We start from the raw sequence: 25,693 nt of genomic DNA, 5'->3' as shown, positions 1-25,693 counted from the left end.
CGTTTCTTCGGCTGATATTACCCCTACTTTGGTTGTTTTGGCGTTTGTTTTGAATGTTGCGATAGCAAGTAACTACTTAGATCTGAATACGGTACTGCGTATGCGAATTCCAGAGCCCTTAGGTAATTTGTTTGTTACTATTAACGTCACAATACCCCAAATCTTGATATAATATGTCAGGTAGCCAATGCGGTATACCTATCTGTAGTTAGAGGTAAAATCCATTCGCTCATCAGTACTCATCACCATTTCAAATTTGAAAATTAGCTTTACGGCCTACGAATTAAGCTTGAAGTTCAAAGCGCCCGCTATCAGTCCCCCACTGTACCAATCTTCTATCTCCATCAATTGCCCGATAAACATCCATTATTACTTTAATTGATCTCTATCTGTGGAGATAATCACAGGTGAAATACCTCCAATAGTAATGGAGCAGATTTTCCTGAAAGATTAGAGGGTGCGTGCGTATAAAAAGGTTTTCAGTCGATTCTTTGGCACAGTCAACCAGACAATCAACATGAAGAGTAAGTGGCTATTGTAATACACCTATCTACATACCATCTATTACCTTAAAACTACTTAACTAAGTACTTACTAAAAATTTTAGAAATATACCATCATGTTAACATGATAAGTTATTAATTAATTAACTTTCTAATAAAATAGAGGGCCTTCCATTTTGCTAGTGTACAGCCAACTTCAAGAAACTATTTGTCTGATCGTGATCTCTACACGACAATACTTAAACTTTTATAAACAGTCTTCACACTCCCAAATTGCTACCTTCGCTCCATCATTAATTGAAACCAACTCTCCCTTTCCAGCCTTCATTTCCATCATTGCGCTGCTGGTGGCGTCGGCGGCGGCCACTCAGTGCCCCACCGAGCAGAACGAGGACTGGAGCATCGAGCTGCTGCTCCCTGCCCCCGACTGCTCCAAGTACTACCAGTGCGTGCACGGGAAACCAGTCCTGCGCGACTGCCCTGTCGCCCTGTTCTTCAACCCTGATACCCTGCAATGCGACTACCCTGAAAACGTCGAATGCCAACCTATCGTCGAGGAGGAATCTGCCTCGTCTTCTTCCGAGAGCGTAGAAGCCGTGGAGGAGATCCAGTTCCTGCCCAACGGATGCCCCGAGAGCCCGTTTGTGCACTGGCTGCTGCCGCACAAGCTGTTCTGCCGTCTGTACTACGTGTGTGACCACGGCAGGAAGGCCCTGAGGAAGTGCCCCCGCGGACTGAAGTTCAACCGCAAGCTCCAGGTAAGTTTCTTTTTAAGCCTTCATGGTTTACCACTGGTGGGCTAAGTCCTCCCCATTTTTCATTCTACACCCTTCGAACCTTTGCTACTTCAGCCCAATAACTAATTGATGGGGTTGAATATTAATAAGAATATACTACTTGTTCTTCTATCCGCGTAATACCTATTTACCAAAGTAGGTTATGTATTATGTAGGTACTTCCCCATGAATCATGCCTGATGCTGATTACATTGATTAATTAATATTGCCTTTTTTTCGCAGGTTTGTGACTACCCCAAGGACGCCCGCTGCTTCGGACTGTAAGACACCAATCTAGTCTATATCTACCATACCAGCAAACAATTGAAAAAGTATATAAATAATATTTTAAAATCAATCTAAAAATAAATCTATATACTTACTATAGGAACATGTCAACTGTAATATAAGAATTTGTAGAAGTAAGTGTCTAATATACGTGATTGCAAATTATTTATGGAATTTTACTGTACATACCTACTTATTCAAAGCTGAAGCCTCATAGGCACTACCTACCTACTTTGCTATTATTTTATGTAGCAATAGCAATAAATCTATTTTTAAAATATTGAAAAATGATTATAACAAGGTATCTCTCTCTTAGACTCTTACTATGGGGGGGTATGTGATGGTTCATCCACATAATGTTTCTTAGCTCAGGTAGTCTAGGTACCCTAAAAAAATAAGGAACCTATAAAAACAGTTTTACAATAAATACTGTTGGGAATATAAGATACCACTAACTTTTAAAGTATCCGGAAGTTTACAACGTCATTCACTAGTCAAACACCTATTCAAATTATCATTATACGAATTCCGGTAAAAAGTTTGTTTACAAATTAAGATTTCAAGCGCATCTACATAGGTACAGGCACCAAAAAAGCTAGATAGCCCACCCCAAACACTTTTTTTACGCGAATTTCCAAAAGTTCTAGAACAAAAGTTGTTTAGATTATAGACCCTGTGTCACCCATTGAACTAATATTACATAATACTTACTTAATATTAGTTCATTGGTGTTTTGTGCTGGGTACCCTTTTTGTTGGTACTTACTCTATTTACGGGACACCCTGTAGAGATTGTTTGAATGACCTGTATGTATTGATTAAATATTATTTGATTCATCTATCTTCAACCCATGAGTCTCAGGATCTGTTTGCACTAGGATATATGTCTACTATATTTGTCTCTTTTGCTGAATGTGTTGTCTATATGGCAAGTATCAGCATCACGAACTACGTCATCCATACATTCGCCAGCCATAAGTTAGTGTTCAATACTGTTTGAAGGCAACCTTTTTTTCACAAGGCTAATGTTGTTTACGATTTTTCTATTAGTTGACCAGTTTGAATTTGGCCCGCCTTTGCTGAAATGTGGTTTACTTGTCTAAGGCTGTAATATATTGAATAAGATACCTACTTAACTAATTTCTACATTACAGAGCATGGCGGACCCTGTTAACTTGCATAATAATAATAACTTACTACTTTGTATATGTACTTAGGTAGGTTTAATATGTTTCCATATAATTTATATAAATGATTTGTTATAGTTAGTTATAAGTAAGGGTCAACAAAAGATATAAAATTTTATGATCACCATTATCGTTATTTGTTAGGCTTTGCGACAAAATGAGAAAATAATAGGTTAAGGAAGGCATGGTAGGTAAGCAGGTACCTACCTACACTAAAATGTCAGAAAAGTAGATCTAGGTAAATTATTGTATCACAAGGATAATGGCTACCTAGTGTAATAAAGTTAATTTGCCTACCATGATAGAATGCAAAGATATGAACTTACTCCCGTATCAGCGTATGTAAAATGTTTATCCAGTTGGTAAGTAGGTAGGTAGGTACTCGTAGTAGATGGAAGACATAATTATTTAATTTCCTGTAACATTTTTTTTTGTTACCGTAATCATATGGATCATTAAAATATCACCGGTAAGTAAGCAATGATAGAATCTAATAAATATTATACATATCACTTCCGCTACGTAAGTATACCTACCTCTATATTAAATAAAATATCGTCACCCGGAGCCTTAGATTAATAATATACGAAGAAGATGGTGTGGGATGGGTCACATACAAAAACCAAACACTGTCCGCATTTTGTTAACTGTCAAACCGTTTTACAGTGCGACAAACTTATGTGTTCCAGTGACAGTTAACAAAATTGGGCCTTATATCATTATTTACTAATAAATTATATATTGATATATGTATTGATTAGATGGGTTTATTGATACCGCAAGTGTAAATTACCATTACGGGAAAACTTAACATCTTAAAGAATGAAGAAATATTAGACATTTACTAGAGCTCTCACCGGAACAGATAAGTTTGTGGCACTGTAAGTTCAACCTAATGTCAACCATTGAACCAATGAATAAAGACACAAATCTTCTAACTCAACTTATTGAAAATACGAGCTCAGTGGTAGTCAAGGCGTTTCTCATGGACTCGCACTAGACTTAGACACTCCATCTAGTTCATACTTAATAAAATATCATTGCCCGTACCCTATTATACCTATCAGAAGAGTAGCTCGAAGCTTAAAGTCCAAAATAACGAGGGATAATTTTCAACTGGTCACGTCGCGTGTTGAGGACGTGATACGAGCCAGGTTCGGCCGGTGTTATTGTTGTTATTTTGCAACAAACAGGGTAATTTGTACTTTAATTTATCGATTAGCGAAAAAGTTGTAAATATTGACATCCGCTTTCTAGTTAATTCCTTTGAAATAGCTAACTAGGAATTAAATTCTTAATTGCAGATAGTAAATTTTAATTAAGTACTTATTGAGTTTAATATTTATTTAATAGAGGCACGAGCCATTAAACTGATCTGATGAGTAATTTAACTTGATTGTCACATTATCAGATGAATGATAAAAATAATGCCGAAATGATCAGGTATCAAATGGTGATAAATAAGTAATTAATATTTCTGATAATTATGTAGGTATTATCTAGAACTACAGCGCAACTGGCAGTCTTAAAGCAAGCTGCTACCTGCTTCAATCTCTACCAGGCAACCATAGAATGAAAAAGATGGGTTAACGCGACCGACCCATTAATTATTAGCGGTGCGATGAACCTATTGAATAAAAAACGTAGCCAAATCATTTATACTTACCTAAGTAAGTATATAATTTAAAATTTTATGGATAGTCGCTTACAAAAGACATTTTGTGGATACCCAACTACCACCTAACTTACCTATGAAAAACGTAAACCATAGGTTTTTGGTTTACTATGCAGGTTTTCCACGACTTCCTGTACCTTTACCATATGGGAAATGCTAAGGTTGGGGTTATTTTACTTCATTAGTTAGGTAGATTTCCTAATCCCAGGATTTCGGGATTAACATCATCAGATAATTCCGGAATCCCGGTACTTAACTATGGTATTGGTAACAAAAAGAGTAGAGTAGGTAATAAGTATAAGTAGGTAATTAAAACATAAAGCCAAATTATAATCAAATACCTAGTTTCAACTCAACAGTACCAAGCAAACCATCTCATGGGACCTTGTCAAAGATCATTGACTCCTCAGTAGTTACGTAACTGCGTTACATTGTCCAAATCTAGGGGTTCACTTTAGCTTACGGAAAACGAAGTGTTACCTCTGTGCTAGCCACAACTTGTTCAGCCCTTTCTGTAACTTTTTAGTCGTTAGAAACTGGTGATAATTGAATTCCACTTAGCTACAAATTAAATAAAACCTAACGAATCTTAATGAAAAAAAAACATGAGAAAAGCTTAATAATATATCCGTAAGTACATTTAACACAAACGTTTCTTTTGTACCTACTGATACTGACACTCAATCTGGTTCCTAGGTATATTTGTTAATCTAATGCCCTGTTTCACAATGTCTGGTTAGTGGCTACCTGTGGGATAAAATACATGCTGTCACTCTCTGTTATTATTTTTTTGACAGTGACAGCACGTATTTTATCTCATAGGTAGTCACTAATCAGACATTGTGAAACAAGGTCTAAGTATATCGCACATCAGCTTTTGTTCTTATTTTTTTTTGTCAAACCACAGTGACCCCGCTATTTAATCTGCGTAGTCGGAGGTGTTTGGTTAGACAGGGTTCTAGAGGCTGAGGGCATTGTTGCATAAAAACTGCGTATGAGGGGCTTGGCACGTAAATTGGGAGGTTACTTAATTTTCGGAGATTGTAGAAACATTAAAAATAATAATATGAAGGAATGATCCAAAATACAGGTGATAGGTAAGTCTTATTTAAAAAATAATGTTCTAAAATTCTGCTGCAGTACCGTCAGTAAAAAAAGTTAAGCTGAGCATTTTTTATTTATTTATTTTTTTGTTAAATTTATAAATTACTTATACATTTTTATGTTTTTTCAAATACCTACTGCATTCTGCACCAACTCTTGGCTATTATAACTAAATGCTATTAGATTTTTGCGATTTGTAAGTTTTGCTTCAATTCAAAACTTTAAGCTCAAACGTTGTAACCTTTCGCATCCTCAAATAACTACTTAGTCAGTGCCCCGACAACTGCCAAATTGATCGAACCGCTTCCGACAACCTCTGCGGACAACTGATCCCAATTACAGGATAATCTGCTTGACAAACGGGGACACCAATCTACAAGACATACGTGCAATACCCCACGTCACTGTAACATTAGTCCAGACCGAAATACAAATAAGGAAAGATAACATTTAAATGTAATCAACAAATCGCTCGCCCGCTATATTCGGATAAATTAATTAGTTTAGGCCGATTTTTAACTAACTTTCAACCTTAAAAGCAACCTACGTGGGCAGTCTAGCGTAGCACTAATGCGTGGAGCCGTAGTAACAAGTATCTTTATCCAAATAAACAGAGGAATCGTGGATTTGACCCTAATTTATGTGGCTACCGATTCTTCCAAAACCACATGTCGCATTTGTTGATACCGGTTGAAAACAAACCCCCCTTGCCCCTCCTACGCCCTTTAAACGAGTATAGCGTCAAATAAAACGAAAACAACATTCGAATTTTAAACCAGTCGCGCGGGCCGTTCGTAAGCCGATGGAACGCTGGCTGTAAAAACGGAGTGCTCTAGTCATTTATTTTATTTTTTTATTAAAAAATACTGCAGTTCCTTTATTGGATGAGTGAAATTTCGTTCCGCGAATTTTGACGTTTTAAGATTTTAAGTTTGGACTTTCTGTGATAACGGCGATAGTTGATAACAAAATGGCGATTTCTATGATGAGAATCGGATTTCGGTCGGCAGCATTGAATTTGGAAAGGAGTGCAGCCATTATAAGTAGTACCAGTGTAAATAGTAGTCAAGTAAAGGTGAGTTACTTATTTCCAAAGCCATGTTATGTTATGTATGATTATGATACCGAAAAAGGAATCTTATAGCTTAACTTAACTAAGCTTTTAGCTTTGACATGCTTTTTGTCTATCAGACCATGTGGTTTATGCCATGCTGTTGAAGTCGCGAAACACTGTAGGTATTATAGTGGGTACTGATTTAAGCATCTACTTAAGTAATATTAAGTTTATATAATCGCAATTTGTAAATGATCATGGAAGTATCTCTTATTTCATGCATAAGCTAAAGGTTATCACTATCAAGTTTTGGGCCGTAATATCGGTTTAGGCACTGTTAAAGTTCATTTATCATATGGTAGGTAGGTAGGTAATAGGAATAGGTTGTCTATGCATGATAGATATAAGAAATAATAGATACCCATCTACTTTTTGACGGGTTTTTTTCGGTAAAGTGTTTTTCTATGGGTAGGTATAATTGTTGGAAATTTGTTTTAAGATTTACTTTCATTTGATGATTGATTCATGAAAAGTACCTGTTTTATTGACGATGATTAGGTTATTTAGCATTATTATGGTGGTATAAAATACAAGAACCTACTCAATAAAACGAAACACGATTTGCGCACCCAACTTACGCACAGAGTATAAATTATTCATTGACTATAATATACAATATAGGTAGGTAGTTGCTTACCTATATGCGTACCTCAATTCTAACCGAGGGCCAAGGACATTGACTTACTAAACATAATAGGTAGTAAGTACATAATAATTATAAAAAAAGTAAATACTAATATCAAACTAGTACTTAGTAGACTAAGCAGTAGAGTAAGCGGTAAAAAATTAAAGAAAAATGACTACGGTTGCAAACCCGTAACAAACTAAAGTTTTAGTATTTTGAATCTAAACATTCAAACCGTAGTCATTTTACCGCTTACGCTACAGGCGAAGGGTTAAATAAGCGTATAATAATAATTAGGTTTCTATCGTTCATAATGAAATCAATGCCGCAAAAGCAATCTAAATGACATAAAAATCTTAACATCCAATGCCGAGGTAAACAAACGAATTTGCTTTGCAATTTGTGATTTATATAGCGTTTAGAGGTCAAATTGGCTTGATAGTGAATCGTGTCAAGCCGTATTGAGGCCGCACCCGCATCCTTACTTCATAAATTGATGCGAGAGAGATAAAAGTTTGTATTTTTCGTCTACAGCACCACAAACATACACCACACAATCTGCCCTCTGCTATAAAATTCCCATAAAGAGTTTTTTGATATTTGACTGCATCATTGATGAGGTACTTACCTACAATGTTTTTTAAATTAACTACTTTTTACGTTTTGTTGGTAGGCAGGTCATGGTCGAAACACAACAGGGTGATAGGGGATAGGCAGTAAGCACCTTTATTTAAGTACCGAAAGTTTGTACGTTTTTGCCGACACATTGATCTGATATGTATTTATCAAAACGGATAAATATAAATATTAAAAAAAAATGAATTTATAAAAGTTTAATAAGTTTATTTACTGACGTACCTATTACGTTTTTTTTATCACTAAACACATTTCTCTCAGTTTCATATCATACCTACAATACAGGCCTACATAATTATCCTCATCCATCGATAATAATATTTAAAATTCATTTCATTGCTTTAAATAAAAATATACCTATAAAGTTAACAAGTGGATGCTGATCTCTTTTTTTGCTGACTGTACCAATTTACCTAACTATAAGGCGTTTATAAATTTAATATAGGGGTAACTAACCAAATTATGTATGTATCTAACTACTTAATTCAGTAAGTAGGTATGTAGGTAAATACTGATAGGTAAATCAAAATATTTATATTTACATCAGTTAAGTAAAATATCAATAATAATTGATAAAAAAACTAACAGGAAAATCGTTTCAATATTATTAAGTAGGTATTTAATAACGAATTTTATCAAAGTATCAACAAAATTGTAGTCTATACAAAGTAAGAGGTAAGCAACTAATTAATTAGATTTTAATATTAAATTAATGAATAACTGTACATAGGTACTGTTACCCCCACATAGAATAGAATAGAATAAGTACATACATGGTACATACTTATGTTTTAAGTATAGTAATTTTCAGACTTTATCACACTGACCTTTTTTAATATTGCACCCTGTACATAGGTTGCTTTGCTGCTGACTAGAATTGATTATCATTTTATTTATTCAACGCAAAATTTTACAATTATTTGTCCATAGTCATAATATTACTGTATCACCATTTCACAAAGGCTCCGTCACTTAGGAGAAGAAATGGCGAAAGAAACAACAAGTTTCTTTATAATATTACCATACAGTTACTTGAAGACTTTAGCGTAACTAATTAGGCCTATGTGACAAGATATTTTGATAAATATAATGAAGGGATTAAGGTTGTTTTTGATTTGTATGGTGGGCAGTTTTATGCATTCATTATGTATGACATGAAGCAAGTTCAGTGCACTCGGGTTGGCATATAATGAGCATTACTGATACTGTGACTGTGCTTATGAACTTTGCTTCTGTTGTGTAGGTATTGTGAATTTATTCAATACTTTCTTTGTTTTTCTTTGCCTAGGTGAGATACTGTTAAAAATACTGTTTTGTTCAGTTGCCTACATACCTAACTATCATCTCTTATGATTACTTACTTATTATTATACTTAGTTAAGAACTTTTATTCAATATTTAGATTTTCATTCAACTGTACGAACTGTATCTATATAGGTAGTATAGATATCAACTATCCACAGAGTACCTAAGGAAAATATCCGCAACTGAAAAGATTCCTTTAATACACCACCTATGGTCCCGGGTTTGAATGGACAACATTTCAAAATATAGGGTCAAAACAGGAAATGTGGTCCATTCCGACTGACTATAATTTTATAGCCCACCAAGTTAGCAACCGAAAATGTCTTTCTCTTTCCAGAATTCAATCCACACGAAGCCGCAATGCAACGGCAGCGTGTGCTACCTGAAGGAGAAGCCTCGGGAACAGCGGGACCTGATGGAGAGGCCTGTGAGCGCCATCTGTCGGGCGTATAGTAAACAACATGGCCGCCCAGAGGAGGGACGGAGGAAGCAGGACAGCGATAGTGATAGCGACTCGGATACTGAATGCAAAGGGTTTGATCGGGTAAGAAAATACAATATACAACTTACAGTTTGCACAAAATTAATAAATATGATAGGTTTTGCTTACGTAAGCCAGTAGAAGGTGTGTGTGACTCAGCGAGGGAGGACCCCCCGAAGATGAAATCCGAAGGGAATCATGATGTTCACTCACAAAATTCTTTTACTGTCTGTTTATAATATGTATGGCAGTTGGTGATATTTAACAGATATTTCCTAAATTCACAATTATTCCGATAATCATGCCGAATGACAATGGCACACACAATGAACACAATCAGAAGACAAAGACATCTTATCAAAATAAACTTAACCTACCGTACAAAATAGATTGATTTCAATCTACCCACATACAATAATATTAAAAGTGTTGGTACCGGTATCGAAAACAAAAATTACAAAATAACAAACAGTACAAAAAGGCAAAGGCGGCCCTTTACCTTATGACTTATAGCAATTTCTTCCTTTACCATTCATTTAGTCTTGTTTTTAGAGTATTCTATCCATCTAATAAAAAAGACAAGAGACAGTTTGGATGTAGGTACAAATGAAAACAGCGCCATCTTGTGAGCACTGCTGATTGCTGTGAAGATTTAGGCATGAAGAGGAAGTTTAGTATCGATTAATATGATGCAGCCTCATCTAAAAATATAAATACTAATAGAATAATTAATTAATAAACGCTTAGTCATACTAAAGGTATTAACATTGTGGGAAGTTCTAAAATAATAATAGCCTCTGCTCAGTAACTAAGCTGAAATGAATGCCACTCTCAGAATCATAATAATTGTGATGCCAGTGAATGCTATTTACTGTTATGTACTGAACTGGGTCTATTGTATAGTAAAAAATGAGGACAAAACTGATGAATCGTAACAAATGCGTGAGAGCTATGAGTGAAAAAGAAATAAATATGTACCTACCTACACAAATGGCATAAGTACCTACCTGGGTACAAATAAATAGGTAGGTATTATGCCCCCTATGAAAACTGAATGGGTGTTATAAGTTTTACTTATGTTTGTAGGTATCTGACCTCTTTTGTGCCTAATACAAAATTTCGACGTGTCTATCCTATAAGTGTGTCGATTGTGTGACAATTTTCGTTCGTTCGTCGATTTAGAGAGGAACCTACCAGACACAAATAGGTCAGATCCAAACATAAGTAATTACCTATAACCATTGACATATATATTACTGCGTAAGGACAGGCCAAACCACTCAAGAAAATGGCACCCGCGCGTTGGCCCTAAAATAGACATTTTAGGGCCAACGGTCCTCAGTCGACAGTTGTCTGTGACGGAGAGATGAGTCTTTGTTTCTTGTGATAAATATGCCTATTTTGTTGTGAAAGGCTACAAAAACTATGATACGAAGGTCAAAAAGGAATATGGAATATCGTATCATCCTTAATTAATAAATAAACACATTTTAAAGCGATAATTATTTTAGTAGGAAAGTCTACAATGGCCGCACGATGTAACCTTGTACGGACGTCCGCATGCAACTCACTCATATTATTATGTACCTACTGTCCGGTGAGGGTAAAATATGAACGCACGTACAAGGTTGCGTCGTCAGGATAAGTAGCTCGGCTCTGACATAGTTCCAACAAATTATGACAGATGGCAGTTATTTTTCTTGTATGAAGAAGGTTTGAGCAAAATGTTCTGAAGGGCGTATCCTTCCTTTTGAAATCATTGCCTATAACACCTACTCTTACTTACTTTTACCTATAGCTAACCGTAAAAATCTCCGATAATTTCTAGTCCACAAAGAAACGAGACTGACAACAAAATTATTAAATGCTTAAACTATGATAATTTAATCTGTTTAATGGCCATTAACCCGACCTTGATGTATCCGCGATGAGAGATCCGCAAATGGCGAAATAGCTAGCTGTGTTTTTACACGATAAAACTATTCAAAAACAACAATAAAAATGTTTACGATAAACGTAGGCGTAGTAAGGTTAAAAAGTGGTAATAAATATAATGTTAGCATCGATATATTGTATTTACTGTAGGGTACTGTATTAGATTTTATAATAAGCTTCCAGCAGAAGTTGCTCAAATGCCAGAGAATAAGTTTAAGTGTTACATTAAAGAGAAACTCAGTAAAAAAGCTTATTATAAAATTGATGATTACTTAGAGGACGTTAATGCATGGCTGTGATAAGTAGTTAGCTCTGCTCATATTATTATTATAATAATAATTATTAAGCTTATATGTATTGTATACCAACTAGTTTTAAGTCTTTTTTTGAAAAGATGGCTCAGGAGTTTCTTGCCTCCGTTCTTCTCCTTAGACAGAAAGAGCCCCCCCTTATCCGAACGGAGAGTAATTTGTAAAAATTGACGTTCATCAGAAAATTTTATATTTGTACGATGAATAAAAAAATTTGAGTTTGAGTTTGAGTTTACTGAACTAAGACACAGATAAATAATTATCTAGTTGCTTAGGTATAAATTTGGGGTGCACGAAACGACAACGGATAAAAATCTAAGGCCGTACATAGAAAGAATGTTTATTACTTACCATAGTTTCCCCAGCCGGTTTTTCCTGACGTGTGACGCCTCTTGCACCCCGTTACTAGCCTAGCTGTAAGGTGCTATCAAGATATTCAATCTACTGCCAATCCAGGCACCTTTTAAAGCCAATATCCCCAGACCAACACCACCTGTCTTCTCCTACTCTCCACAACCACTAACCGCTGACCCCTCACTCCCACAGTCGGAGTTCTGGCGGCGCAAGATGCGCACGGTGCACAACATACTGGACGTGGACAAGGACGGGCTGATCTCGTATAACGACTTCCTGCTGTTCGCGGAGCGGTTCAAGAACCTGGGACATCTTGATGAACAGCATGCGCAGGAGTTTACGCAGATTATTAAGGTATTTATGCAGTTTATTATGATACTTATGCAGATTATTAATGTATTTATGCAGATTATTAAGGTATTTATATTATCTACTTTTGAGCAGTTATGATTGGTACGCACATTCAGTGATTAAAGAGTGTGTGGGTTGTAGTATCCGCAACGTTTGCCTGTTCGTGTTTTTTTTAGGATTCATCTATCCGGCTATCGGGTTTAGGGCAGATATTTTGATCGTATTCTAAATGAAATGTTAAAAAAATTGGGGTCATTAGCTGTCGACATTGCCCCGCACGCCCGATACCCGCAAGTGTTATTTTTATACAACTAAATACTTATTGTAATGCGTGGAATACGCACGCGGGACGCGGGAAAAGGGCGTGTGATCCCCCACATTGTATGCGGATTTTAGCTTGATAAATTCAGTCAATATTCGAATACCCTAACCTAGTCTTATGTCTCCAGCTGACCTGGGAAGAGCAGTGGGGCGCGGTGGACCCGTACAACTTCGTGACGGTGGAGCAGTACCTAGAGGACATGCACCACGTGCTCAACGACAAGTCTCTCAAAAAGAAGGCGCATCGCTGGCTGCCTTACTTGTTTAAGGTGAGGTTTAAACATTATGATTGTGGTATCTTGATATTGGAACGTCTCCTATCTCCCTCCTTCCTAACTGTGTCTGTCAAACTGTACAGTGCTCCAAAATTGATAATGCGCATAGAAATCTTTGACAGATCGGTTGTTTTCGATTATGTGACACATGATATTGACTCCTATTTCTTTCGAACAAGGTGCAAAGTGCAAGTGATTTCTTAAGGCTCTTACGATTTAATGATTCGGGTGTGAAGATCTGCATGTGCATTATTAATTTTGGACAAGTGTAATACCCTGATTACACCAACCGAGCAGAGGTGCCGAGACAGTAGTGCTAGCCATTCATTGGTCGAGGATCGGCCGTGGATACTGTCTAAGTACTCGGTAGGTGTAACAAGGGTATATAATTACACACGTATACACGTTCGCTGATTTTTGAATTGACAGATACGGACAGACATAGATTTAATTTCGACATAAGCCTCTTTTAAATAAATCAATTAGCATTACATGCTTGCTTAAATGTTTGTTGGACTGTTATCTAACTACCCCCGTCTCCCTCCTCCCCAGGCGGTAGACAAGGACGCGTCGGGCTTCATCTCAGTGAAGGAGTTCCAGCTGTTCTACGAGTGCCTCGGCCTGGACCACGAGCACGCCGCCGTCGCCTTCGCCGTCATCGACACTAATGGGGTTAGTATTCTGAGGAATTCCAACCATAGACAAATAATTACTAAGATCTACTAAGAAACCGATGGCGCTAGTAAAGCCACGCCGCCGTCATCGACACCAAACGGGGTCAGTATACCAGTAGTATAAAACGTACTTACATGTTTTTATTCTCTTTTTCAGGATGGAAAGATATCACTGAAGGAGTTTGTCAAGCTAGGAAAAGACTTCTTCTTCACGGAAGACGAAACTAAGGTTTCCAAAATGTTCTGGGGACCTCTGAAAGAGTAAACATTTAGAAATGAAACTATTTTGTTTAGGAATTAAGAATCTGAGGACCAAGTTTACAGTCTAGAAAGACACTAAATTAATTGTTATAAGATTTTGTTTTTAATTATGACGTACTAAGTTAAAAATATCTGATCTGTAAAATGATACTATATTTTTTTATATTGACTTATTCTAGTTCTAATGAATAAATCTCTGAAAAAAATTATATACCTACTTGGTTGGTAAACCAACATTTTTTTAATTCATTACAAAATTACAATCATAATGAATATGTTTTTAATAATTCCAAACAAAAGACACTAATAATGTTAAGAATAAGTTAGATAGAATTATAGAAATGACAATGAATCTTACTAGATCTTAATTAGTATAATAAAATGATACTCAAAACATATTATTTTTATTTAAATCCTTTATTTATTTCAGTACTTTCAATACAAAAGGGTTATATTAGGTTAAGCAAAATATCACTGAAGATTTCTTAGAGTTTAACATGAGTCTTTACATAAAAAACATAACACAAACTTTTAATTACGAACAATTTATAAGTTATCATTAAGTAAGGCAACATCATTATCCTAACTCACAGTAATCAACTTCTAGTAATAGTTTAGTCGAGTGGAAACCACAAACCGGCAAACGTGACGTGGGACGCCCTCCGGCTGGCTGGACCGGGGATATCAGACAGGTAGTGGCTACATAGTGTTGTGGAGAGGCCTATGTCCAGCTGTAGGTATAGTCGTTATTCAGCTGTAATTTCGACCATATCCCCCATAGTACAACCAAGTCCTAAAGTAATGTTGAAATAATGGCACTAACTAAACAATACTGAGTTGGTCCTTCAATAGTTTGGTCTCTTCTATCAGCGTCGATATCTGCTTTGTCCTGGAATGAAAAAAAGTTTTTTTAAAAGATCTGGAACAAACGTAACTGAAGAGATCAAGTGGTACGTATGTATGTATACATGTGTGTATGATATGTATCCAATGAAGTGTTTTCTGATAGCCCTTTAAATGCTCGGCCGCGGCCATCTATAGGATGACTTTGGAACTAGATTTTAAATGAGCTGATAGAAAATCTTTTATTTCATTACAAGAGATATGCACTCACGAGCAATGAAAAACTTCTGTCATTGACATTCGATTATGTCAGTGGAATTTTTAATTGTTCGTGAGTGTATGATAAATAAAAATAAACATACTGCTGGTTCAAAATGGATGAAATAGTCTCGCTGTGTGATTGCCCGAGCGCTATGTCTTTCTTCTTGTAGTCTTCTTTCCATTTCTTCACCTGGAAATAAGAGATAAAATTAACATTCTTCATTATTAAAATTGTTATCTGACTTGCGTTAGATGATGATTCTAATCTATTGCGGGTTTTTTTTGCCTGCACCTGGCTCACCAGCTTACCCCATCCAATCATTGCCAGCCACCTTTAGCAGGTCATCACCCTATCTAGCCGGAGGGCTTTTTTCACAACGTTTGCTTAACCATCATTATCTTCATCACGACCCCACTGCTGGGGCACGGGTCTCCTTCCAATGCATCAAGGGTTTAGTCCAATCCACCACGCTGGCCCAGTGCGGGTTGGTGGACCTCAATACAAGCAAGCTTGTTTTGAGAGAGTTGTCGGGTAAGTGAACAATCAGACTGTCAGATGTTTTCAAGCCGCCCGAAGACCTCTGACTAGGCTTAATGACTACTGCCAAAGCAGCATCCGGACCCACGGCTTAACGTGCCGTACGAAGCACGGAAGAAATCAACCACTTGATATATTGGTCACCCATGACACCCATCCAATGGCTGACCGTGCCATGTGTGGCGTAATCTCCTGATCACTGAAGCCCGCTCGACTACGGACTCTTCAACCAAACCTGCTCCATATTGCCCTGCTGCCGCAGCTTCAACCTCCTCGTGTGTTCCTCGAAGGCGTCGCGCATGTCCCTGAATGTCTGCAGCTCCACCAGCACCTGCCGCTCAGCCGCCATAGGGCTCTTACAACATACGCCACAGGATGCGATCTATAGCTTTGTGCATACAATCATTACCAGTCACCTTGCGCAGGTCGTCAGCTCATCTAGCCGGAGGTCATCCAACACTACGTATGCCTAATCATCATCGTCATCACGAATCTTCAAATTAAGGAAGGGTTTAGGCCTAGTCCACCACGCTGGCCTAGTGCGGGTTGGTGGACCCCAACACAAGCAAGCTAGTTCTGAGAGAGTTGTCAGGTAAGTGGGCAAACCGACTGTCAGATGTTTTCATGCCGCCGACTTTGCCTAATATCTCCATATTGCCAAGAACCATACCTGCTCCATATTGTCCTGCTGCCGCAGCTTCAACCTCCTCGTGTGTTCCTCGAAGGCGTCGCGCATGTCCTTGAACGTCTGCAGCTCGGCCAGCACCTGCCGCTCGGCCGCCATAGGGCTCTTCCGAAATACGCCACTGGATGCGATCTATAGCTTTACGCTTCCAATCATTAATGGCCTCATCCAAGATACGCCACTGGATGCGATCTATAGCTTTCTGCGTCCAATCATTACCAGCTACCTTTAGCAGGTCGTCACCCCATCTAGCCGGAAGGCGTCCTACACTACATTTACCTAAACATCATCATCATCACGTCCCCTGCTGGGGCACTGGTCTCTTTCCAATTAAGGAAGGGTTAATGCCTAGTACGGGTTGGTGGACCCCAACACAAGCAAGCTTGTTTTAAGAGAGTTGTCGGGTAAGTGAGCAATCCGAATGTCAGATGTTTTCAAGCCGTCCGAAAGTCCTCTCACTAAAGTGTTTTCAACCCGCCCGAATCCACTAACTAGGCTTAACGACTTTGCCAAACACCATACCTGCTCCACATTGTCCTGCTGCCGCAGCTTCAACCTCCTCGTGTGTTCCTCGAAGGCGTCCCTCATGTCCTTGAATGTCTGCAGTTCGGCCAGCTCCTGCCACTCGGCCGCCGTGGGGCTCTTACAAAATACGCCACTGGATGCTATCTATAGCTTTGTGCATGCAATAATTACGAGCCACCTTTAGCAGGTCGTCAGCTCATCTAGCCGGAGGGCATCCTACACTACGGTTACCTAAACATCATCAGCATCACGTCCCCACTGCTTTTGCTCGGGTCTCCTTGCAATCAAGCAAGGGTTTAGGCCTAGTCCATAGCAAGCTTGTTTTGAGAGAGTGGGCGGGTAAGTGGTCAACCCGACTGTCAGATGTTTTCTATCCCCCCGAAGGCCTCTGACTGCTTCAACCATACCTGCTCCATATTGTCCTGCTGCCTTAGCTTCAACCTCCTCGTGTGTTCCTCGAAGTTGTCTCGCATGTCCTTGAACGCCTGCAGCTCGGCCAGCACCTGCCGCTCGGCCGCCGTGGCCGGCGAGCGCGCTTGCAGCTGGCGGATCACGAGGGAACATCTGTTGGGAATTAGCGGACTGAATAAACGGATGGTAAAAGGAACGGAAATTTGAAATGTAGGTAAAATAAAGAGGAAATGTACAGAAAGGTTGAGGTTCCACAACAACAACTGTGCGGTTCAGTAGTAGTAGTAGTGTAACTTTATTGAACATTAAAAAAAAATCAGGTAACATTAAATCTTATAAAATAAAACACAATAAGTACTATAAAGGCGGCCTTATCGTTAAAATCTCTTCCAGGCAACTAACTAAAAAAAAAACAGAACATATTATAAGGTATACACATACACATCCATTAAGTATACAACATACAACGAAAAAAAAACCTAATCTATACCTAGTAATAAGTAGCATAAATAAAATTCCTATGATGAAGGGCAACAACCTTAGAAGGCTACGGGTAGTGGCTAAAAAAGACCAAGACCTGCGCGAGTTTGGAGAGCCCTATGTCCAGCAGTGGACAATTTCATTATTATCAACTGATGATGATGATGTACGTATATTGCGTCGGTAATCTGACCTGTCTTTAAGATCCTCTTGGTTCCTTTCGGCCAGCGCACACTTCTCCTTCAGCACTTCCGACTGCTGCTTAGCTTCTTCTATGTCTTTCTGAAAACATATACAGAATGGTAAATATAGATGATATAGACGACCGAATGGCGTAGTGGTTAGTGACCCTGACTACTGAGCCGATGGTCCCGGGTTCGATTCCCGGCTGGGGCAGATATTTGTTTAAACACAGATATTTGTTCTCGGGCCTTGGATGTGCCCGTAAAATGGCAATAGGCCCGCACCCTATTACATTGGGACTAACATAACGCTCTGGCGAAAAGTGGGTGCAGCAATGCACCTTTGCCTACCCCGCAAGGGAGTATATTAGTACAAGGCGTGAGTGTTTGTGTGTGTGTTTTTTTTTAAATATAGATGAATCAGACAGTAACACAAATAGAGTCATTGATTGACTAGTGAGTCACAACTCTCATAACCATAACCTAAAAAACCATGTTCTCCTGAAAACAATTGTCGAAAAAATACAAGATAACAAAGCACAACAAAGAAATACCTAACTTAAGCCTAGTACACGTGTAGGAAATGAAAACTCACAATTATAGAGTCTTCATACAAAATTTGAAAAATCGTGCTAAGAACACTGTCTTCTTGGCCAGACTGTAAAAAATAGATATATACAGGGTGTTGTTAAAAGGGTACTTATACTAAGAAACACATAAAATCTTTGCGAGATCGGACTTAGAAATGGAGTAGACTCACCTAAAATAAGCCTAAAAATAGTTGTTTGATAGCAATGTCAAAAAACTATAATTCATGACACGACACCTAAGGGTCAATTCAGACGTACCACAACCACACCACAGCCACAACCACACCACAACCACGCGATGTGGTCGCGCGTATATTTTGTATTGACAGTGAATAATTCAATTCACACGCGCCACATTTTGTCGTTGTTATCGACCACCTGTGTAATACGACCACATCGCAACCACATCGCAACCACAACGCAACCACATCGCAACGGCAACGCCGCCACGCGGCGGCGGCACCGCGGCAACCTGTTTTCCGTATTAACTGCACACGACGACGTGGTTACCACATCGCAATGACAGCGACAACGCAACCACATCGACATTTTGTCGCTGCCACAACGCAACTGCAAAAAGCCGCTGTCACACAATTCACACGTAACCACAGCTTGATTGACCACATTTTGTCGCTGCGACGTGGTGTGGTTGTGGTACGTGTGAATTGACGCTAAGAGGTTTTAAAATAATCTTATAACTACTAATATTACTAGGACCGCTTTTCCTCCTGCTTCGTTCTTGTCGCTATTTCATTCAATGCTACTATCTCACCTTCAGGTTTCAGCGACTTGAAGGTAAGATAGCAATATTGATGAGACCTCTTCTTCTTCCCAAGTTTGATGTGATTCAATAAAGTGTCTAACGCTAAATAAACAGGTTACACTTTGTAAACTGTATTCTTTCATACTTGGCATAAAACCAAAAAATTTAAGAAACAATAGAAACAATAAAATACTTACAGCGAATAGTTTATGACATTATATTGATAGATTCTTATGCCGGGTGAATAAAGCTAATTTATCCTAGAAAACCAACAAGTGGTATTTAAAATATGTGGGTTTAGCAGCTGTCATGACATGACTCATGCAAAATTTTACAAAATATAGCAACATTAACATTTTTAAAGTGGATAAAAATTAAGCCGCAAAGCAAACCATTTCACCCAACAATCCAATCCGTCTGTAAATAATCCGCGTTGTTGCCGCTCTTCCCTTCAATGCTATCATCTCACCTGCGAGTGCACGACCGACTTGCGGGTGAGATCACAGTATCGACGAGAACAGACCACCGCTTGTTGCCGCTCTTCTTATTCCTATTTTGTATGTGTTTGCTTCTGAATCTATTGACGATAGAACCAAGGTAACAAAGAAAATCAAACCATTTCACCCACCAATCCATTCCAGCTCTATATATTGAAAAGCATATTTTTTTTGTGAATTTTTCAAAAGGTCGTAGAGCAATAGTTAATTCAGTTGTCGATCCGGCATACTATTATATTATTTCATACACATACATTATATTATTTCACACACATACATTTATTTATACACAAACAGAAAAGAAATGACAAAACTTACATAAATACTAACACATAGGTACAAAAATGAGGATCTTTAGCCGGTTAAATACGAGTTTCTATACTATTTCTTCTTCATAGCGTCGAGTGCGTGGTTGCCGCTCTTCCCTTCAATGCTATCATCTCACCTGCGAGTGCACGGCCGACTTGCGGGTGAGATCACAGTATCGACGAGAACAGACCACCGCTTGTTGCCGCTCTTCTTCTTCCTATTTTTCATGTTTTTTTAAAGACAATAGAACGGAGATATAGATGAAAAATACTCAAAGGTAAATACGCACACAGCATCATTATAACATCAAAAGGATCAACAGTACAGGACATAGCATATAATGTAGAAGTATAGAACACAGAATAAACTTTAAGTCATCAATATTACAGTTCAATTCACGTTATGAGAAAGTTTTAGTTTACATTCTGCGCTGTAAGGACGGGGCTCCGCCGCTCTATCATTGTATCAGGTTCGTAGTTATTAGGTTAAAGAACAAACTTTAGCCAGTTAAATAGGAGTCTTCATAATGCTTCTTGATAGCGTCGAGTGCGTGGTTGCCGCTCCTCCCTTCAATGCTATCATCTCACCTGCGAGTGCACGACCGACTTGCGGGTGAGATCACAGTATCGATGAGAACAGAACACCGCTTGTTGCCACTCTTCTTCCTATTTTTTATGGGTTGATAAACATATTTTGATAAACACTTTATTTGCACCAAAAGGAAATCATACAAAAAAAAACAAATTATTAAGTACAAAAAGCCGGCCTTAATGCTTAAATAAATCTCTACCAGACCATATGAACATATTTTGTGGTAGAACAGAAGCTATTTTATTTATGCGATTAGGCTTATTATAAAAAAAAACTTGTTGACCGCCGCTTGTTGCCGCTCTGCTACTTCCAATTTTTTATGTGTTTTCTGTTGTAACTAATGATAATAGAACCATAGAACAAAGGCAATAGAACGAAAAAATATATCATTTCACCCAAAAATCCAATTCGTCTTTATATAATCCGCGTTGTTGCCGCTCTACCTTTCTAAATAGTCTACATTTCTATTGAATAACATATTTTTTCGCGAGTTTTCTAAAGTCGTTACACAAAACATACACGATCCAAGTCGCTAGCGTAATCGATAGCAATTTGTATGACATATTGATCAGCGCCCTATCGTTAACGTTAGAAACTAGTAAAAAGAATTACTATCGACTAAAATCGACACTTGTGATCGCTATGTAGTGGTGCGATTTTGCGTTGCGTATTATAATTGTATTATTGAATCGCACTAAACAGATCCAAAAAACTTTACATCTGTTAAATACGAGTCTACTCTATTCTTCTGCTTCTTCACAGCGTCGAGTGCGTTGTTGCCGCTCTTCCCTTCGATGCTATCATCTCACCTGCGAGTGCACGGCCGACTTGCGGGTGAGATCACAGTATCGACGAGAACAGACCACCTCCGCTTGTTGCCGATGTTCCCTTCTAAATATTAATTTAAAAACATTTATATTGAAAACATTGACTTATACATTACTAGACGATAGAGCCAACCGCTCAAGAAAATGGCACCCTTGCGTTGGCCCCAAAATCTCTTATATCTGTCATTACTTGTTTGAATTAAGGCCAGCGCCCAGTGTCATTTTCTTTAAAATGTTCTGACGATGCGTATCCTTACTTTGATTGATTGAAAACCATATTTTTTGGCGAATTTAAAAGTTGTTGCACGAAAGTTACGATTGTGCGATTCAGATTACTAATTGTATTATTGAAAAGCACTAAATAACTTCAAACAAACTAAAGCCGGTTAAATACGAGTCTACTCTATTCTTCTGCTTCTTCATATTGTCTAGTGCGTGGTTGCCGCTCTTCCCTTCAATGCTATCATCTCACCTGCGAGTGCACGACCGACTTGCGGGTGAGATCACAGTATCGACGAGAACAGATCACCGCCGCTTGTTGCCGCTCTTCCCTTGTACCTAAATATACTACATATCTACTGAAAACATATTTATTCACGAATTTTCAAAAGTCGTTGCACAATAGTTACTTCAGTTGTGCGATCCAGCTTGCTATTTTATTATTGAACATTAGATAGAATATTATTTATTTGTACGCAAACAGCAAATAAATTACAAAACATACACACTAACAAATAGGTAAAAAATTACGGTCTTTAGCCGTTTAAGGGCCGATTTTTCAATGCTCAGATAGACAACCAGATAGCGTTTATTCGACAGATAGCGAAATATTGAATTTTTCAACAGTCAGATAGAACTTATTCGTCCAATAACTCAGTTACCTGGAGAATAAATCTATCTGCTGCTTGGGCCGCCAGATAGCGCTTATTCGATTGATAATTTGACATTTGAGGTTATTAAGTAAGTTCTTTTTTGTGTTTATACCAATTCTAAACTATACAAGCGCAGAGAATAATCGTCTTTTCAATGGATATTTTCAATGATATTGATGATTAGGCGATCGAAAAAGAGGCAGTAGGTAATGAACGAATATATTAATCCTGTTGAAAGGAAAGTCAGAGTCGTCAAAACGCCGGCCTGATCATTACAGCATGTGGGATGCAAAAGAATTTCATCGCCGAAAGGCGCCAGACTACAAACATTATTTTTGATTTATTTTTAAGCATTAATTTTATAAAACAGGAATGTAGCAGCACTTCCTTCATAATAAAATATTAAGGTACATATAGTTTCATTTTATGATAAGTAGGTAACCTATGCTATATATAAGTATCTAAGACATCCCTCCTGCTTGGCGGGATGATCTTCTATGTCCAGTAGTGGACTGCTATAGGCTGAGGAGAAAAGAGAGATACCATCCAGTACTTGATAATAAAACATAGGTGTTATTTCTTTCAGTTTTTATTCATTAAATTTAAATTAAGGATACGTTGAATGCTAATGTTGGAGCAAATGCCTAATAAACACCTTTTCTTCTACATCGTTAAATGAAGGTAAATTTGAGGGCGCACTTCCAGTATTGTACATCTCCTGCCTTTGCAGGGAAGACTTCTTCTTCATTGTTTTTTTGATGCCCTCGTACTTTAGGATTTTCCATGAGCGGACACTTGCAGTTATACCACTGGAGTTAAAAGAAAACTCAATTTTCTTCCATGCAGTCTCCTTATCTTTACGAGTATGTGTTGCAGCATCGGTCTTTTTATTTTCTATGACATGTTTGAATTTATCTACCAAACTCACTAACACAGTAACTTCAGCATTCTTTTTTGTGATTCCATTGCGATCCAAAAATAACAAATATAAATACCAAAATTGAAACAACCAAACCAAACAGTCAGTGAGGCTTGTGGCTTGACAGTGACAGTTGAATCTGACAATCAAAATAGTAGTCTGTCCTGCTTTAGCACTAGTGTCTGCATATATTTGTTTCACCTTTCCAGAGTTCAAGTAGAAAAATCGGTAAGATAGTTATCTATGGAATAAATCACAATGGACAACATTTCAAAAAACTAAAGCTGCTATAAATCGAAAACCATTTCAAGATTTAGCTCTAAAGGCCACAAAAAAAATGTTTTTGTATTTTTTGGATGTATCATTTTCGAGAAAATCATAAAATAGTAAAAAAGTGCTGATGATGTCATGCATCAGGTGCGATGCATTTTGATGATCAAAGCCCATAGATTTAAAAACAAAGTAACTGTCACTTTCATTTTTGATTGACGTTGACGTTTTATCGTGACGTTGTTGTTTATTTGGGTCATTTTCATTAATTCTGTTCTGACACTTTCTGACTATTTTTTTTTATTTATTATTAAGAGATGACCTCTATATAATATGTCCCAGAGTATGCCACCGCCTACACAGTTGAAAAAATGCTTCTGCTTATTTTTTTACATGATAAGTACCTACTTTCCATCATCAGAAATATCAATGGCATTTGAAAATGACCCATTTGTTGGTTGGCATGTAAACAAAGTTTAAATGTCACTTGTCAGTGTCATTTATGTTTTTTTTCGAGACTCAGGCAATAGACAAAAATAAAAATTTAGCCTTATATGTGACGCCACTTCCGGTTTTAAAATAATTAACTTTAAAGTTAAAAATAACATGCAAAAATTAATGTATATACAAAATAAAAAAATACGGGTTCACTAATTTTCTATAAACTTTCCGAATAGCTAATAAAAATATAGGGTAAAGAAAATGAAATGTTGTCCATTGAAAAATGGTTTAGCAACTATCAAGCCAATAAACAGCCAAATAAATTTATTCGTTTGATAGTTATTTGACCTATTATCCTGCCATTGAAAAATCAGGCCTAAATAAAATAAAATAAAATAAAAAATAAAAATAGGAGTCTACTCTATTCTTCTGCTTCTTCACAGCGTCTTCTGCGTTGTTGCCGCTCTTCCCTTCAATGCTATCATCTCACCTGCGAGTGCACGGCCGACTTGCGGGTGAGATCACAGTATCGACGAGAACAGACCGCCGCTTGTTGCCGCTCTTCTTCTTACTATTTTTATTTGTTTGCTGCTGTATGTCACTATAGAACCATAGAAAAAAGGCAATAAATCTAAGAAAATCAAAACATTTCACCCACCAATCCAATCCGTATCTATATGATCCGCGTTGTTGTCTTCTAAATATTCTACATTTCTATTGAAAAACATGTTAACAGGTATTTTCACGAATTTCCAAAAGTTACTTCACTAGTGGGATTCGTCTTACTATCGTATAGGTCCAAAAAGCCGGTTAAATACGAGTCTCTATGCTAATACTTCCCTTCTTAATTTTCTACATTTCTATTAAAAACATATTTTACCGTGAATTTAAAAAGTCATTCCACAAAAGTTACTTCAGTTGTGCGATTCTGCTTACTATTATGTTCGTAGTTAGATTTAAAAAAACTTTAGCCAGTTAAATACGAGTTTTCATAATGCTTCTTCATATCGTCGAGTGCGTTGTTGCCGCTCTTCCCATCAATGCTATCATCTCACCTGCGAGTGCACGGCCGACTTGCGGGTGAGATCACAGTATCGACGAGAACAGACCGCCGCTTGTTGCCGCTCTTCTTCTTCATATTTTTTCTGTGTTTGCTGCTGTAACTACTGAGGATAGAACCATAGAACAAAGAAAATAAAACCATTTCACCCAATAATCCAATCCATCTCTATATAATCGGCGTTGTTGCCGCTCTTCTCTTCTTAATTTTCTACATTTCTATTAAAAACATAATTTATGGCGAATTTATAAAGTCGTTCCACAAAAGTTACTTCAGTTGTTCGATTCTGCTTACTTTTGTATAAGGTCTGTAGTTATCAGGTTAAAAAACCTTTACCCGGTTAAATACAAGTCTCTATTCTTCTGCTTCTTCACAGCGTCGAGTGCGTGGTTGCCGCTCTTCCCTTCAATGCTATCATCTCACCTGCGAGTGCACGAACGACTTGCGGGTGAGA

General features: G+C 37.7%; 3 protein-coding genes across 3 annotated transcripts in view; 2 read left to right on the top strand and 1 right to left on the bottom strand.

The window, feature by feature from the left end:
• The first annotated feature begins 368 nt into the window (after positions 1–368).
• On the top strand, positions 369–1,588 carry LOC105381868 (peritrophin-1-like). Its single transcript, XM_011551670.3, has 3 exons — positions 369–524; positions 825–1,261; positions 1,523–1,588. The coding sequence occupies exons 1-3, from the start codon at positions 518–520 to the stop codon at positions 1,562–1,564; spliced, it is 486 nt and encodes a 161-aa protein (XP_011549972.3). The 5' UTR covers positions 369–517; the 3' UTR covers positions 1,565–1,588.
• Positions 1,589–6,290: 4,702 nt separating this feature from the next.
• LOC105395701 (sarcoplasmic calcium-binding protein) lies at positions 6,291–14,569 on the top strand. Its single transcript, XM_048626506.1, has 6 exons — positions 6,291–6,607; positions 9,550–9,756; positions 12,486–12,647; positions 13,094–13,234; positions 13,793–13,912; positions 14,072–14,569. The coding sequence occupies exons 1-6, from the start codon at positions 6,503–6,505 to the stop codon at positions 14,177–14,179; spliced, it is 843 nt and encodes a 280-aa protein (XP_048482463.1). The 5' UTR covers positions 6,291–6,502; the 3' UTR covers positions 14,180–14,569.
• A 375-nt stretch (positions 14,570–14,944) lies between these two features.
• The window catches only part of LOC105381892 (nucleoporin 88), a 152,093-nt gene continuing 141,344 nt past the window's right edge, over positions 14,945–25,693 (bottom strand). The window contains 4 exon segments of the mRNA XM_048626354.1: positions 14,945–15,064; positions 15,381–15,469; positions 17,435–17,591; positions 18,112–18,200. Coding sequence (XP_048482311.1) covers positions 14,998–15,064; positions 15,381–15,469; positions 17,435–17,591; positions 18,112–18,200 — 402 coding nt within the window. The 3' untranslated portion in view covers positions 14,945–14,997.

The sequence above is a fragment of the Plutella xylostella genome, chromosome 16 (genome assembly GCF_932276165.1).
Source record: "Plutella xylostella chromosome 16, ilPluXylo3.1, whole genome shotgun sequence".
Taxonomy (NCBI): Eukaryota; Metazoa; Arthropoda; class Insecta; order Lepidoptera; family Plutellidae; genus Plutella; species Plutella xylostella.
The sequence above is the reverse complement of the archived record's forward strand: the minus strand, read 5'-3'. Positions and strand labels throughout refer to the sequence as shown.

Excerpts from the sequence above, each read along its gene's own strand:
- LOC105395701 (XM_048626506.1), top strand. The coding sequence starts at position 6,503 with ATGGCGATTTCTATGATGAGAATCGGATTTCGGTCGGCAGCATTGAAT. Across the intron at positions 6,608-9,549 it reads TAAATAGTAGTCAAGTAAAG|AATTCAATCCACACGAAGCC; the intron begins GTGAGTTACTTA and ends TTCTCTTTCCAG. Across the intron at positions 12,648-13,093 it reads AGTTTACGCAGATTATTAAG|CTGACCTGGGAAGAGCAGTG; the intron begins GTATTTATGCAG and ends TTATGTCTCCAG.
- LOC105381868 (XM_011551670.3), top strand. Across the intron at positions 1,262-1,522 it reads AGTTCAACCGCAAGCTCCAG|GTTTGTGACTACCCCAAGGA; the intron begins GTAAGTTTCTTT and ends TTTTTTTCGCAG.